At 46.4% G+C, this 12,929-nt stretch overlaps 1 protein-coding gene across 1 annotated transcript; it reads right to left on the bottom strand.

Annotated features, from left to right (window-relative positions):
- Positions 1–651: 651 nt before the first annotated feature.
- LOC144953443 (uncharacterized) lies at positions 652–12,720 on the bottom strand. The gene is made up of 4 exons (XM_078884020.1): positions 12,665–12,720; positions 12,304–12,370; positions 8,989–10,022; positions 652–2,758 (listed from the first exon to the last, which is right to left on the bottom strand). Exons 3-4 carry the CDS (start codon positions 9,992–9,994, stop codon positions 1,425–1,427), a joined length of 2,340 nt encoding a protein of 779 aa, XP_078740146.1. The 5' UTR covers positions 9,995–10,022; positions 12,304–12,370; positions 12,665–12,720; the 3' UTR covers positions 652–1,424.
- Between the last annotated feature and the right edge of the window lie 209 nt (positions 12,721–12,929).

Here is a 12,929-nt window from a genome sequence, read left to right as displayed (position 1 = left end):
CAAAAAATTTGTGATTAAGTCTTTTTTGCGTGGTTGATAACATCTTTCCAATGAAGTAATCAGACTAAGACAAACTACACGAGAATCAAACACAATAACAGCAGTAATCGTTGCAGGCCAGTCCTGCATGGCTGGACGCCACTTTGTAATCTGTTAATGTTACAACCTGGACATGGACTCCACTGCTTAGCTGGATTATCAGGAGCAAGTGAAGGTGTATTGATATTCTTAGGGTGTATTGCTGGCTACCCACCCACTTGCGTACCATGGCAGCCTCCTGAGGTTTTACCTCACAGAACTTGCTGCAACAGTCTGCCAAGGCTAGAGGACGATGTTTTATCTTATGCGTTCGTGAGGAAGTGGCGTTTCTATGTTCTCCCCCTGTGTTGCATAGTATTCGTCCAGGTTTCCCGGTTTCTTCTTGGAGCTAAACCCACAAATAATGCATCTCATTTTGTCCAATGCAACGCAATTCTGAAAAAATACCTAGATATTACAAAATTGTAAATGCATTCAGTAAAATCGCCTCCCCCCTGCGACAAACTTGGCAGGACCCTCCTGAAAAAAGAAAGTTGAGACTCGGGCAGGCTCTCCCCAATAAGGTAAAGCGATAATCCAGACAAAATGCACGGCTGGGCCCCCACATTGGGATATTTTAATATTGCATCGATTGACAGTTCCTACACAAAAATACCCTTTGACCTATATCACCAGAACAATGAGTCTCACCTGAGTAATCTGTACAGGTTACTTCCAAAACACACACTTTGTCCTAACATGACTTATTCAATGTTTGACTCTTATAGACAAAATGGTACATGTACGCACACAATCAGACAAGTATTCATTCTAAATTAGTGACAGGCATATTAACAAAATTGAATGACTGCACTGAAATATACTGCATCAGGTTACATCGCATTAACAAGAAGCTATTTAAAAATACACACCGTCTGCTTAACAGTGTATGTACAACATACTATTGTGCCATTTAAAACGATTATGCCATTGCATGCTGGTGTCTGGGTCAAAATTGAGCAAATTCCAAACATTACAAACGACACAACTGAGATGCCACATCAACCATCGCCCCCTGCTGACAGGCCGGTAAAGGGCCACCACTTTGTGCCACACAGGGGCAGCTACTTGGGGGTGCTCTTGGAGTGTTTGATATGAGATACGATACAAAACTCAGAGTTGCCAGAGGCGATTAAGCAAGCACCATATAAATGCACTTATAACAGTGAATGTTTGGGAGCTTATTGGCTCTCGCTCCTGGTTAGAGATCTACCCAACACACAGGTCCACAAAAACTGGCCGCATACCCTGCAGGTTGAACCTAGGAACCGAGTGTTTAACTTCACATTCTTGTCATTAAAGACCTGTGACAAAGGGGCATCTATTGGAGTGGCATCGTCACTGCCTTACACATCTCCCGGGTCTCCATTTGACTTTGTATTGTCTCGGAGGAAGTCCACCCACACCTCCACTTCCACAAACTGCTGGGAGTTGCCTGGCTCTGCCTCACAGTCAGAATTCTCCTCCTGCTTCACGTTGCCTCCATCGACGTGAAGGTCAGATTTTGGAGTTGAATCTTCATCTTCACATTTTACCTTCACTTCTTCGCTCTTCACCATCACTTCTTCACATTTCACCTTCACCTCTTCATATTTCACCTTGATACCTTTAAAAGTGTCCAAGCTGGGATTTTCTTCCGGTTCTTGTTTGATGAGGGATGGGCTCATTGCGGCACTTTGACTTTCACAAGCTGATTTCAGACTCCACCCCTGGTGGATATTCTGATGCTTGTGTGGTCTCTGGTGTACATGAAGATTTGATGAAAGTGCAAACTCCTTCCCACACACACTGCAATTGAAGGATTTCTCTCCCATGTGTGTTCTCTGGTGTGCTACAACATGATGTGACTGTGTAAACGCCCTCCCACAAACACTGCACTTGAAGGGTTTATCTCCCGTGTGGGTTCTCTGGTGTATAACAAGAGTAGATGAATGTGCAAACGCCTTCCCACACACACTGCACTTGAAGGGTTTCTCTCCTGTGTGTGTTCTCTGGTGTGCTTCACGAGTAGATGACTGTGCAAACGCCTTCCCACACACTCTGCACTTGAAGGGTTTCTCTCCCGTGTGTATTCTCTGGTGTTCTACAAGATTAGTTGAACGTGCAAACGCCTTCCCACACACACCGCACTTGAAGCGTTTATCTCCCGTGTGGGTTCTCTGGTGTACTACAAGAGCAGATGAATGTGCAAACGCCTTCCCACACACTCTGCACTTGAAGGGTTTCTCGCCCGTGTGTGTTCTCTGATGTTTTACAAGAGCAGATGACTGTGCAAACGCCTTCCCACACACACTACACTTGAAGGGTTTCTCTCCCATGTGTGTTCTCTGGTGTTCTACAAGAGCATATGACTGTGCAAACGCCTTCCCACACACACTGCACTTGAAGGGTTTCTCTCCCGTGTGGGTTCTCTGGTGTTTTACAAGAGTAGATGAATGTGCAAACGCCTTCCCACATACACTGCACTTGAAGGGTTTCTCTCCCGTGTGTGTTCTCTGGTGTTCTACAAGAGTAGATGAAAGTGCAAACGCCTTCCCACACACACCGCACTTGAAGGGTTTCTCTCCCGTGTGGGTTCTCTGGTGTATTACAAGAGCATATGACTGTGCAAACGCCTTCCCACACACACTGCACTTGAAGGGTTTATCTCCCGTGTGAGTTCTCTGGTGCTGTGTCAAATGTCCATGATGATCCGTGCTGTATGAACACCGGTCGCATTGTTGCCTTGTTGTACCGAGCTGAGCCGAGTGCCTTTGCTCCATCAGACCAATTCTGCAGAAGAAGCGACACATGCAGACAAAAAAGAAATATCCACACCATCAACATGTCAGTATCGATGCATAGAATAATGCATATACACAGTCACACCTGACTTACACTACTGTACTTATTCATATATTCATGATATAGTCAAAAAGTGTCCCAAATTCATTACACAGGCTGTTATGGCACACAATGAGAGGGCAAATGGTCACAAACATGCCTGGAAGCCCTCGTATCTTCAAAATGAATGTTAACCCAAAACTCCGAGCACACAATTTCGGCTGTTTGGCTTCAAAAGGAATATTTATGAAAGCTAAATTCAGCTGAAATAGCAAAGGGTGTTGAAAATAATACTTTTTGTGTTATGCAGAAATGCATAAATGAATGTTCAATCGCAACTTAGAGGAGTGGAGCCAGGCTCAATGTCCTTGAATGTTGGGATGAACAGTTCCGACTTCAACTGCATGTGTGCTGTGATAACTTTCTGACACCATTCTTACAAGATTTCCAGCGGAAAACCAAAAAACTACTGTTTTGATAAAACCTCCGTGCTCAATAGAGTTAATAGACTTGACTGCAAATACAAACTTGACACTGTCACCCAATCAGAGGCGGAGCCAGGATTTTCAGGTAGGGGGGGGGCAACCCCTCCAGCAATGAAACATGATATGAGTTGTTATTAAGTAAGGAGTTGTTAGTAAGGACTTGTTAGTAAGTAAGGACTCGTCCCTTGTTTTTTATTCGACGCGTGTGATCGGCATTGCGCTCGCTCAAGGCGTTTGGTTTAAGGAAGTCGTGTACTGTATACGCAACTGCGCACAATTCTGAGTCGCTTGTAACTGCTTTGCTGTTACTTATTGCCAATTATAGACTCGGACTGCTGTCCTCTCATAGAGTCCCTGACCACGTAATAATATGCCAAATGGTGGCAGTGGGGGTCGCAAAATGCCGATTTATCTTATATAAAAGGGAAATCTGTGGATACGTGTGTTTGAAATGTTTAGCATACTTCCCAACATGCCACACACTTGAAATTTGGCATGTGGGTAGGTTCCATACTGTACACAATGTAAAAAGTATAAAAATTACACTTTTGTATTTTAGGGGGGGGGAGGAGGTGAGAAAAATTACCATTAAGTATGTGGCGTCAACCCGCATCACACCTGAGTTAAGCGCTCTGCAATGCTTACCCCTACCATATGGCTCTTCGCCCGCCGTACTTCTACAGCTGTTCGCAGCGTGCCGGGAGAGTGTAGGTGGCGCTTCCCTCCAGGCTGATGAAGCCATTGGCTTCTTGGAGTTTCAATACAAATCCGTGCGAAGAACGGGTACAACTGCTATCTTACATATGAAGCAGAAATGACATCTGTTTGTTTGTGTGAAGCAGCAAAAACTCTCCAACGCTGAGATCTGGCGTCATGAAATTTTAACAGCTTATGATGTCTGGAATTTCTAATTAAACGCGACTATTTTCAGTTCGCCACGTCATTCCATTCCTGAGTTGTCAAAATCGACCTTACGTAGAAGTGGGTTAAGGTTGAATATCCTTGAGTGAAAACATTCGATTCTGGTAAATTTATGTGTTTCGGCGTTTATCTGTCTTGCAAGCATCAATTTTTTCAGTGAAAGATAAGGGAATATGAAATTTGAAATGTATCCAAGACAAGAATCCAAGTCCCGGGCAAAGCCGGGTAGTGAAGCGAGTTACTAATAAACCCCAATGATCCGATCGAAATTAGGGATTTCGATCGGACCGTTGGGGGGGCACGTGCCACCCCACCCCCACTGGCTCCACCACTGTCACACACTGGCACGGTTCACAGGTGGTGGTGTGTCCAGACCCACTCCTGGCCACCTTCACCTGCTCAGTATTAATGCTTCCTCACTCCAGCAAGTAATTCATTGAGGATCAATCAACACAGCCGAGGCTGCGTGTCTCTCTCTCTCCGTGGTGAGATGTTAACTACCTGTCCTGGCATACAGGAAGTCGTGGGTTCGATCCCAACCCTGATGCTGGCTGTATATTTGGAGTTTGCGTGTCTTTCTCTCTCTCTCCCCGTGGTTGCGTTGATTTCCCTCAGGATCCCCCGGTTGTCCCCACTCTACATGCAGAGAGTGAACACCACCACACGTCCATAGTGAACACCACCACGCGTCTAGAGTGAACACCACCACGCGTCTAGAGTGAACACCACCACGCGTCTAGAGTGAACACCACCACGCGTCTAGAGTGAACACCACCACGCGTCTAGAGTGAACACCGCCACGCTGTTGACGAGCCTCACCTTGTTGTTGTTGTGGGCAGGTCGCTTCTGAAAACAAGAGCGGTATAGCAGCTCAAGCGGGCTTGGCCTGGTAAAAAATGAAAAAAAAAACTGTGTTAGTATAGAATATTTAAACAAAGTTACAAAGTGGCGATCCGGGTCAAGACAAATTCAACTTAAGCGAGAGAATTGAAGCAAACGCGATCAGGCGAGGGCAGGAGGCAAGGCCCCGCGTTGTAAAGTTACAACCTGCACATCGCTTCCATGCTCGCTGCTACTCAATTGACATCCCTACGAGCGAGAGAGCGAGGCTCTACCTCGGTACACCACAACAACAACCACCACAACAACCACCACAACAACCGCGATGAGAATTTCTCACCTCGGATTTCAGTGCGAGCGCGGAGCGGCAACTTCCTGTTACATCGTGACGTCACGAGGCAGGAGGTGACATGACGTCACTTGCAGGAAAAGACACTCTCCCACAACAAGCGGCTCTGTAACTTAAATAAATTATGTTAATGAGCCCGGCCCAAACATGGGGGGATGGGCCGTGGATGCGGAACCCGTCACAATAAACCCGCGACGGCTTTCGCGAACACATTATGTTAATGAGCCGCCAGTCACCGGGCGTAGCTTTTCCCTAATAAGGATTGGCACTGGAACAGACATCGGCAGCGGCCGAGCGGAGGTGACGTCACACTCAAGAGCGCGTGAGTTGGGTGAATACCTTGGTGACATGACGTCACTAGCGAGGCACACCTCCCCCTGGCGTTTGACGCAGATGAGGTCACGCTGAGCGGCGACGTCAGAGGGCGGGGTCAGAGTTCAAGTTTGTTGACAGAAGGGGAGTGGCAGTGACGTGGTGAGCGCTGCGCTCCGCACCGAACAGCCGAGTTCCATTCCCGCTCGTGGCCAACACCGCCAGTGATGACTTTCTGAGCCGGTCCTGAGCCTCCCCTACGTCGACTCAGCCTCAAAAGAGTACCCGGTGCGGTGTGTAAACATCGCCACTAGGGAGACAAAGGCGGCCGGGCGTGGTGCTGGCCACCCACCCCCTCGTGTGCCGTCCCACCCTTAATAGGTGCTCGCTAACAGCACTTGCCCCTACAGTCTGTGCAGGCTATACGGGGGATCTTTGTCTTTGTGTGTTGGGAGCAAGTTTGAGTGGCGTGTAGTCGTGAGAGTTGAACGGGCGCCTGCTGCTACTTTATGTCGTTGACTGCGGTGGGACAGACGCTGATAGACAGACACACAGACAGACAAGACAGGCGGACAGACAAGAGGAACACAGAGACAGATACGCAGAGACGATATAGACAGAGAGACACAGGCAGAGAGACACACAGAGGCAAACAGAGAGACAGACGGACAGAGATGTTGAATCGAACACACTGAACTCGCTCCATTGAAAGAGATTCCTCGATCTTTGCCCATCCCCGGAAGTCGTTCTAGTTTCTATTTATTTCCCTGTGTGTGGTGTGTAGTGTAAGCAATGTGGGATATCGATGTACACAGATATGAACAAGATCAGCAGACAAGACGACTTTCATTTATCAGTCTCTCCGCGAAACAAAGGAATGTTTTACACAAAATATAATAATTACTGCAGCATTCAGTGCAAGTCAACTGTGGACCGATTTTGGTGTACAATTTATATGTAAATATATAAGCACACGACTTCATTTATCTGTGACGAACGCTGCACTTTCCATCGCTTTCATGCAGGGGGCGCTGCAAACCTACGCGCCCCCTGCATGAACGATGGAGGCGCAGGGACAGACGTTCGATCGCGTTGGAATCGATCTGCAGACGGCGGTCTTCTCCCAACCAGGTGAAAGTCCGCATCGAACAGAATCCCCGGCAAGGCCATCTACTTCACGACGAGATAATTCACACTAAATGTTTTCAATTAAGTCTTCCAGATGTAAAATAACAAGCTTTTAATGAAGAAATACATCTAATTCAAAACATAATACAATTCAAAGTTGTTTCATTTTCAAACTTCAAAACGGAGCATCGGGTGCTTGCGTGGATGCGTCGTTCGTGCGCAATTTTTTTCGTGACTTTCCTGGCCCAAGGCCATAAATGGTTGTGAGGAGCGTCGCAGACGGTCAGGCTTGCTTCAACCCATGGTTGTGAACATCCAGACGTTAATCGGCAAGGACCATTTCTTGTCCTAGTTCACCAACATATAAGACGTCATGCAAAGTTCTAATGAGTGTTGTTGTGGAGAATGTATCTACCAGATGTGCTCTGCCTTGTAACCGAATACAAATCTGTACCAAAAATGCATTTCAAATATGCTCTTAAAATTACCTCTTTGCTATGAAGCAGATCAACAGACATGACATCTTTCATTGATCGATCTCTCCACGAAACAAAGAAATGTTTTACACAAACTATAACTAGCAGACTTCTGGGAGTGCGTCATTGATTCAGTGCAAGCCACCTGTGGACCCTTATTGGTGCACAGCGTCTTAACAGCAGCCGGGCTTGTTTCAACCGATAGTTACTGACATCCAGACGTTAATCAGCAAGGAGCATTTCTAGTCCGAGTTAGACAAAATCTACGTCAACACGTAATGCAAAATTATAATTCGTGTTGTAGAGAATGTATCTCCTCTACGTGTAACTTTTGAGTGGTATGCCTTGTAACAGATGAACAATCCAAATGTGCTCCTTATTTCAAAGAAAATGAGTTGATCCAGAGGGAGATGCTTCCTGAAAACACAAGTACCCTTTGACCTGTATCACAAGAACAAGGAGTCTCACTTGAGTGATCTGTACAGGTTACTTGCAAAACACACACTTTGTCCTAACATCAGTTATTCAATGTTTGACCCTTATAGACAAAATGTTACATGTACGCACACAATCAGACAAGTATTCATTCTAAATTATTGACCATTTTTACGAAGTTAAATCACTGCACTGAAATATGCTGCATCAGGTTAAATCCTATTAACAAGATAAACAAAAAACACTGTCTGCTTAACAGTGTATATACAACATACTATTGCGCTATTCAAAACGAGTAGGCCATTGCATGTTGGCGTCTGGGTCAAAATGTAGCAAATTCTAAAAACATTATCTACAAATTCCACAACCGAGATGCCACATCAACCATTGCCGCCTACTGACAGGCTCTTGTCCACATGCAGGCCGGTAAAGGGCCACCACCTTGTGCCACACAGGGGCAGCTGCTACTTGGGGATGCTCTTCGAGTCTTTGAAACGAGATACGATACAAAACTCCGAGTTGCCGAGGCGATTAAGCAAGCACCATATAAATGCAATTGATAACATAGTGAATGCTTGGGAGCTTATTGGCTCCCGCTCCTGGTTAGAGATCAACGCAACCCACAGGTCCACAAAGACTGTCCGCTCTTACTCTGCAGGTTCAACCTAGGCATTCTTGTCATTAAAGGCCTGTGACAAAGGTTCATCTATTGGAGCGACATCGTCACTGGCTTACACATCTACCGGGTCTCCATTTGACTTTGTAGTGTCTCGGAGGAAGTCCACCCACACCTCCACTTCCACAAACTGCTGGGAGTTGCCTCGCTCTGCCTCACAGTCAGAATTCTCCTCCTGCTTCACGTTGCCTCCATCGATGCGAAGGTCCGATTTTGGAGTTGAATCTTCATCTTCACATTTTACCTTCACTTCTTCGCTCTTCACCATCACTTCTTCACATTTCACCTTCACGTCTTCATATTTCACCTTGATACCTTTGAAAGTGTCCAAGCTGGGATTTTCTTCCGGTTCTTGTTTGATGAGGGATGGGCTCATTGCGGCACTTTGACTTTCACAAGCTGATTTCAGACTCCACTCCTGGTGGATATTCTGATGCTTGTGTGTTCTCTGGTGTACATGAAGATTTGATGAAAGTGCAAACTCCTTCCCACACACACTGCAATTGAAGGATTTCTCTCCCGTGTGTGTTCTCTGGTGTGCTACAACATGATGTGACTGTGTAAACGCCCTCCCACACACACTGCACTTGAAGGGTTTATCTCCCGTGTGGGTTCTCTGGTGTATTACAAGAGCAGATGACTGTGCAAACGCCTTCCCACACACACTGCACTTGAAGGGTTTCTCTCCCGTGTGTGTTCTCTTGTGTGCTTCACGAGTAGATGACTGTGCAAACGCCTTCCCACACACTCTGCACTTGAAGGGTTTCTCTCCCGTGTGTATTCTCTGGTGTTCTACAAGAGTAGTTGAAATTGCAAACGCCTTCCCACACACACCGCACTTGAAGGGTTTATCTCCCGTGTGGGTTCTCTGGTGTACTACAAGAGCAGATGAATGTGCAAACGCCTTCCCACACACTCTGCACTTGAAGGGTTTCTCGCCCGTGTGTGTTCTCTGATGTTTTACAAGAGCAGATGACTGTCCAAACGCCTTCCCACACACATTGCACTTGAAGGGTTTCTCTCCCATGTGTATTCTCTGGTGTTCTACAAGAGTAGATGAAAGTGCAAACGCCTTCCCACACACACCGCACTTGAAGGGTTTCTCTCCCGTGTGGTTTCTCTGGTGTATTACAAGAGCATATGACTGTGCAAACGCCTTCCCACACACACTGCACTTGAAGGGTTTATCTCCCGTGTGTGTTCTCTGGTGTTTTACAAGAGTAGATGAATGTGCAAATGCCTTTCCACACACACTGCACTTGAAGGGTTTCTCTCCCGTGTGTGTTCTCTGGTGTTCTACAAGAGTAGATGAATGTGCAAACGCCTTCCCACACACACTGCACTTGAAGGGTTTATCTCCCGTGTGAGTTCTCTGGTGCCGTGTCAAATGTCTATGATGATCCGTGCTGTATGAACACCGGTCGCATTGTTGCCTTGTTGTACCGAGCTGAGCCGAGTGCCTTTGCTCCATCAGACCAATTCTGCAGAAGAAGCGACAGCTGCAGACAAAAGAGAAATATCCACACCATCAACATGTCAGTATCGATGGACAGAGGAATGCATATACAGTCACACATGACTTACACTACTGTACATATTTATATATTCATGATATAGTGAAAAAGTGTCCCAAATTCATCACACAGGCTGTTATGGCACACAATGAGGGCAAATGGTCACAAACATGCCTGGAAGCCCTCGTATCTTCAAAATGAATGTTAACCCAAAACTCCGAGCACACAATTTCGGCTGTTTGGCTTCAAAAGGAATATTTATAAAAGCTAAATTCAGCTGAAATAGCAAAGGGTGTTGAAAATAATACTATTTGTGTTATGCAGAAATGCATAAATTAATGTTCAATCGCAACTTAGGAGTGAAGCCAGGCTCAGATGTCCTTGAATGTTGGGATGAACAGTTCCGACTTCAACTGCATGTGTGCTGTGATAACTTTCTGACACCATTCTTACAAGATTTCCAGCGGAAAACCAAAAAACTACCGTTTTGATAAAAACCTCTGTGTTCAATAGAGTTAATAGACTTGACTGCAAATACAAACTTGACACTGTCACCCAATCAGAGGCGGAGCCAGGATTTTCAGGTAGGGGGGGGGGCAACCCCTCCAGCAATGAAACATGATATGAGTTGTTATTAAGTAAGGAGTTGTTAGTAAGGACTTGTTAGTAAGTAAGGACTCGTCCCTTGTTTTTTATTCGACGCGTATGATCGGCATCGCGCTCGCTCAAGGCGTTTGGTTTAAGGAAGTCGTGTACTGTATACGCAACTGCGCACAATTCTGAGTCGCTTGTAACTGCTTTGCTGTTACTTATTGCCAATTATAGACTCGGACTGTTGTCCTCTCATAGAGTCCCTGGCACGTAATAATATGCCAAATGGTGGCAGTGGGGGTCGCAAAATGCCGATTTATCTTATATAAAAGGGAAATCTGTGGATACGTGTGTTTGAAATGTTTAGCATACTTCCCAACATGCCACACACTTGAAATTTGGCATGTGGGTAGGTTCCATACTGTACACAATGTAAAAAGTATAAAAATTACACTTTTGTATTTTAGGGGGGGGGGGGGGGAGGAGGTGAGAAAAATTACCATTAAGTATGTGGCGTCAACCCGCATCACACCTGAGTTAAGCGCTCTGCAATGCTTACCCCTACCATATGGCTCTTCGCCCGCCGTACTTCTACAGCTGTTCGCAGCGTGCCGGGAGAGTGTAGGTGGCGCTTCCCTCCAGGCTGATGAAGCCATTGGCTTCTTGGAGTTTCAATACAAATCCGTGCGAAGAACGGGTACAACTGCTATCTTACATATGAAGCAGAAATGACATCTGTTTGTTTGTGTGAAGCAGCAAAAACTCTCCAACGCTGAGATCTGGCGTCATGAAATTTTAACAGCTTATGATGTCTGGAATTTCTAATTAAACGCGACTATTTTCAGTTCGCCACGTCATTCCATTCCTGAGTTGTCAAAATCGACCTTACGTAGAAGTGGGTTAAGGTTGAATATCCTTGAGTGAAAACATTCGATTCTGGTAAATTTATGTGTTTCGGCGTTTATCTGTCTTGCAAGCATCAATTTTTTCAGTGAAAGATAAGGGAATATGAAATTTGAAATGTATCCAAGACAAGAATCCAAGTCCCGGGCAAAGCCGGGTAGTGAAGCGAGTTACTAATAAACCCCAATGATCCGATCGAAATTAGGGATTTCGATCGGACCGTTGGGGGGGCACGTGCCACCCCACCCCCACTGGCTCCACCACTGTCACACACTGGCACGGTTCACAGGTGGTGGTGTGTCCAGACCCACTCCTGGCCACCTTCACCTGCTCAGTATTAATGCTTCCTCACTCCAGCAAGTAATTCATTGAGGATCAATCAACACAGCCGAGGCTGCGTGTCTCTCTCTCCGTGGTGAGATGTTAACTACCTCTCCTGGCATACAGGAAGTCGTGGGTTCGATCCCAACCCTGATGCTGGCTGTATATTTGGAGTTTGCGTGTTTTTCTCTCTCTCTCCCCGTGGTTGCGTTGATTTCCCTCAGGATCCCCCGGTTGTCCCCACTCTACATGCAGAGAGTGAACACCACCACACGTCCAGAGTGAACACGACCACGCGTCTAGAGTGAACACCACCACGCGTCTAGAGTGAACACCACCACGCGTCTAGAGTGAACACCACCACGCGTCTACATTGAACACCACCACGCGTCTACATTGAACACCACCACGTGTCTAGAGTGAACACCGCCACGCTGTTGACGAGCCTCACCTTGTTGTTGTTGTGGGCAGGTCGCTTCTGAAAACAAGAGCGGAAGAGCAGCTCAAGCGGGCTTGGCCTGGTAAAAAATGAAAAAAAAAACTGTGTTAGTATAGAATATTTAAACAAAGTTACAAAGTGGCGATCCGGGTCAAGACAAATTCAACTTAAGCGAGAGAATTGAAGCAAACGCGACCAGGCGAGGGCAGGAGGCAAGGCCCCGCGTTGTAAAGTTACAACCTGCACATCGCTTCCATGCTCGCTGCTACTCAATTGACATCCCTACGAGCGAGAGAGCGAGGCTCTACCTCGGTACACCACAACAACAACCACCACAACAACCACCACAACAACCGCGATGAGAATTTCTCACCTCGGATTTCAGTGCGAGCGCGGAGCGGCAACTTCCTGTTACATCGTGACGTCACGAGGCAGGAGGTGACATGACGTCACTTACAGGAAAGGACACTCTCCTCCCACAACAATCGGCTCTGTAACTTAAATAAATTATGTTAATGAACCCAGCCCAAACATGGAGGGATGGGCCGTGGATGCGGAACCCGTCACAATAAACCCGCGACGACTTTCGCGAACACATTATGTTAATGAGCCGCCAGTCACCGGGCGTAGCTTTGCCC

The sequence above is a fragment of the Lampetra fluviatilis genome, chromosome 76 (assembly GCF_964198595.1).
Source record: "Lampetra fluviatilis chromosome 76, kcLamFluv1.1, whole genome shotgun sequence".
In the NCBI taxonomy this organism is placed as follows: domain Eukaryota; kingdom Metazoa; phylum Chordata; class Hyperoartia; order Petromyzontiformes; family Petromyzontidae; genus Lampetra; species Lampetra fluviatilis.
This window is presented reverse-complemented; position numbering and strand designations above follow the sequence as displayed.

What these genes read in the sequence shown, in the direction of transcription:
- LOC144953443 (XM_078884020.1), bottom strand. Translation starts at nt 9,994, where the DNA reads ATGGAGCAAAGGCACTCGGCTCAGCTCGGTACAACAAGGCAACAATGC. An exon ending in GGAGTTTGCACTTTCATCAA is followed by an intron (nt 2,759 to 8,988) that starts ATCTTCATGTAC and finishes ATCATCATGGAC; the next exon opens with ATTTGACACAGCACCAGAGA.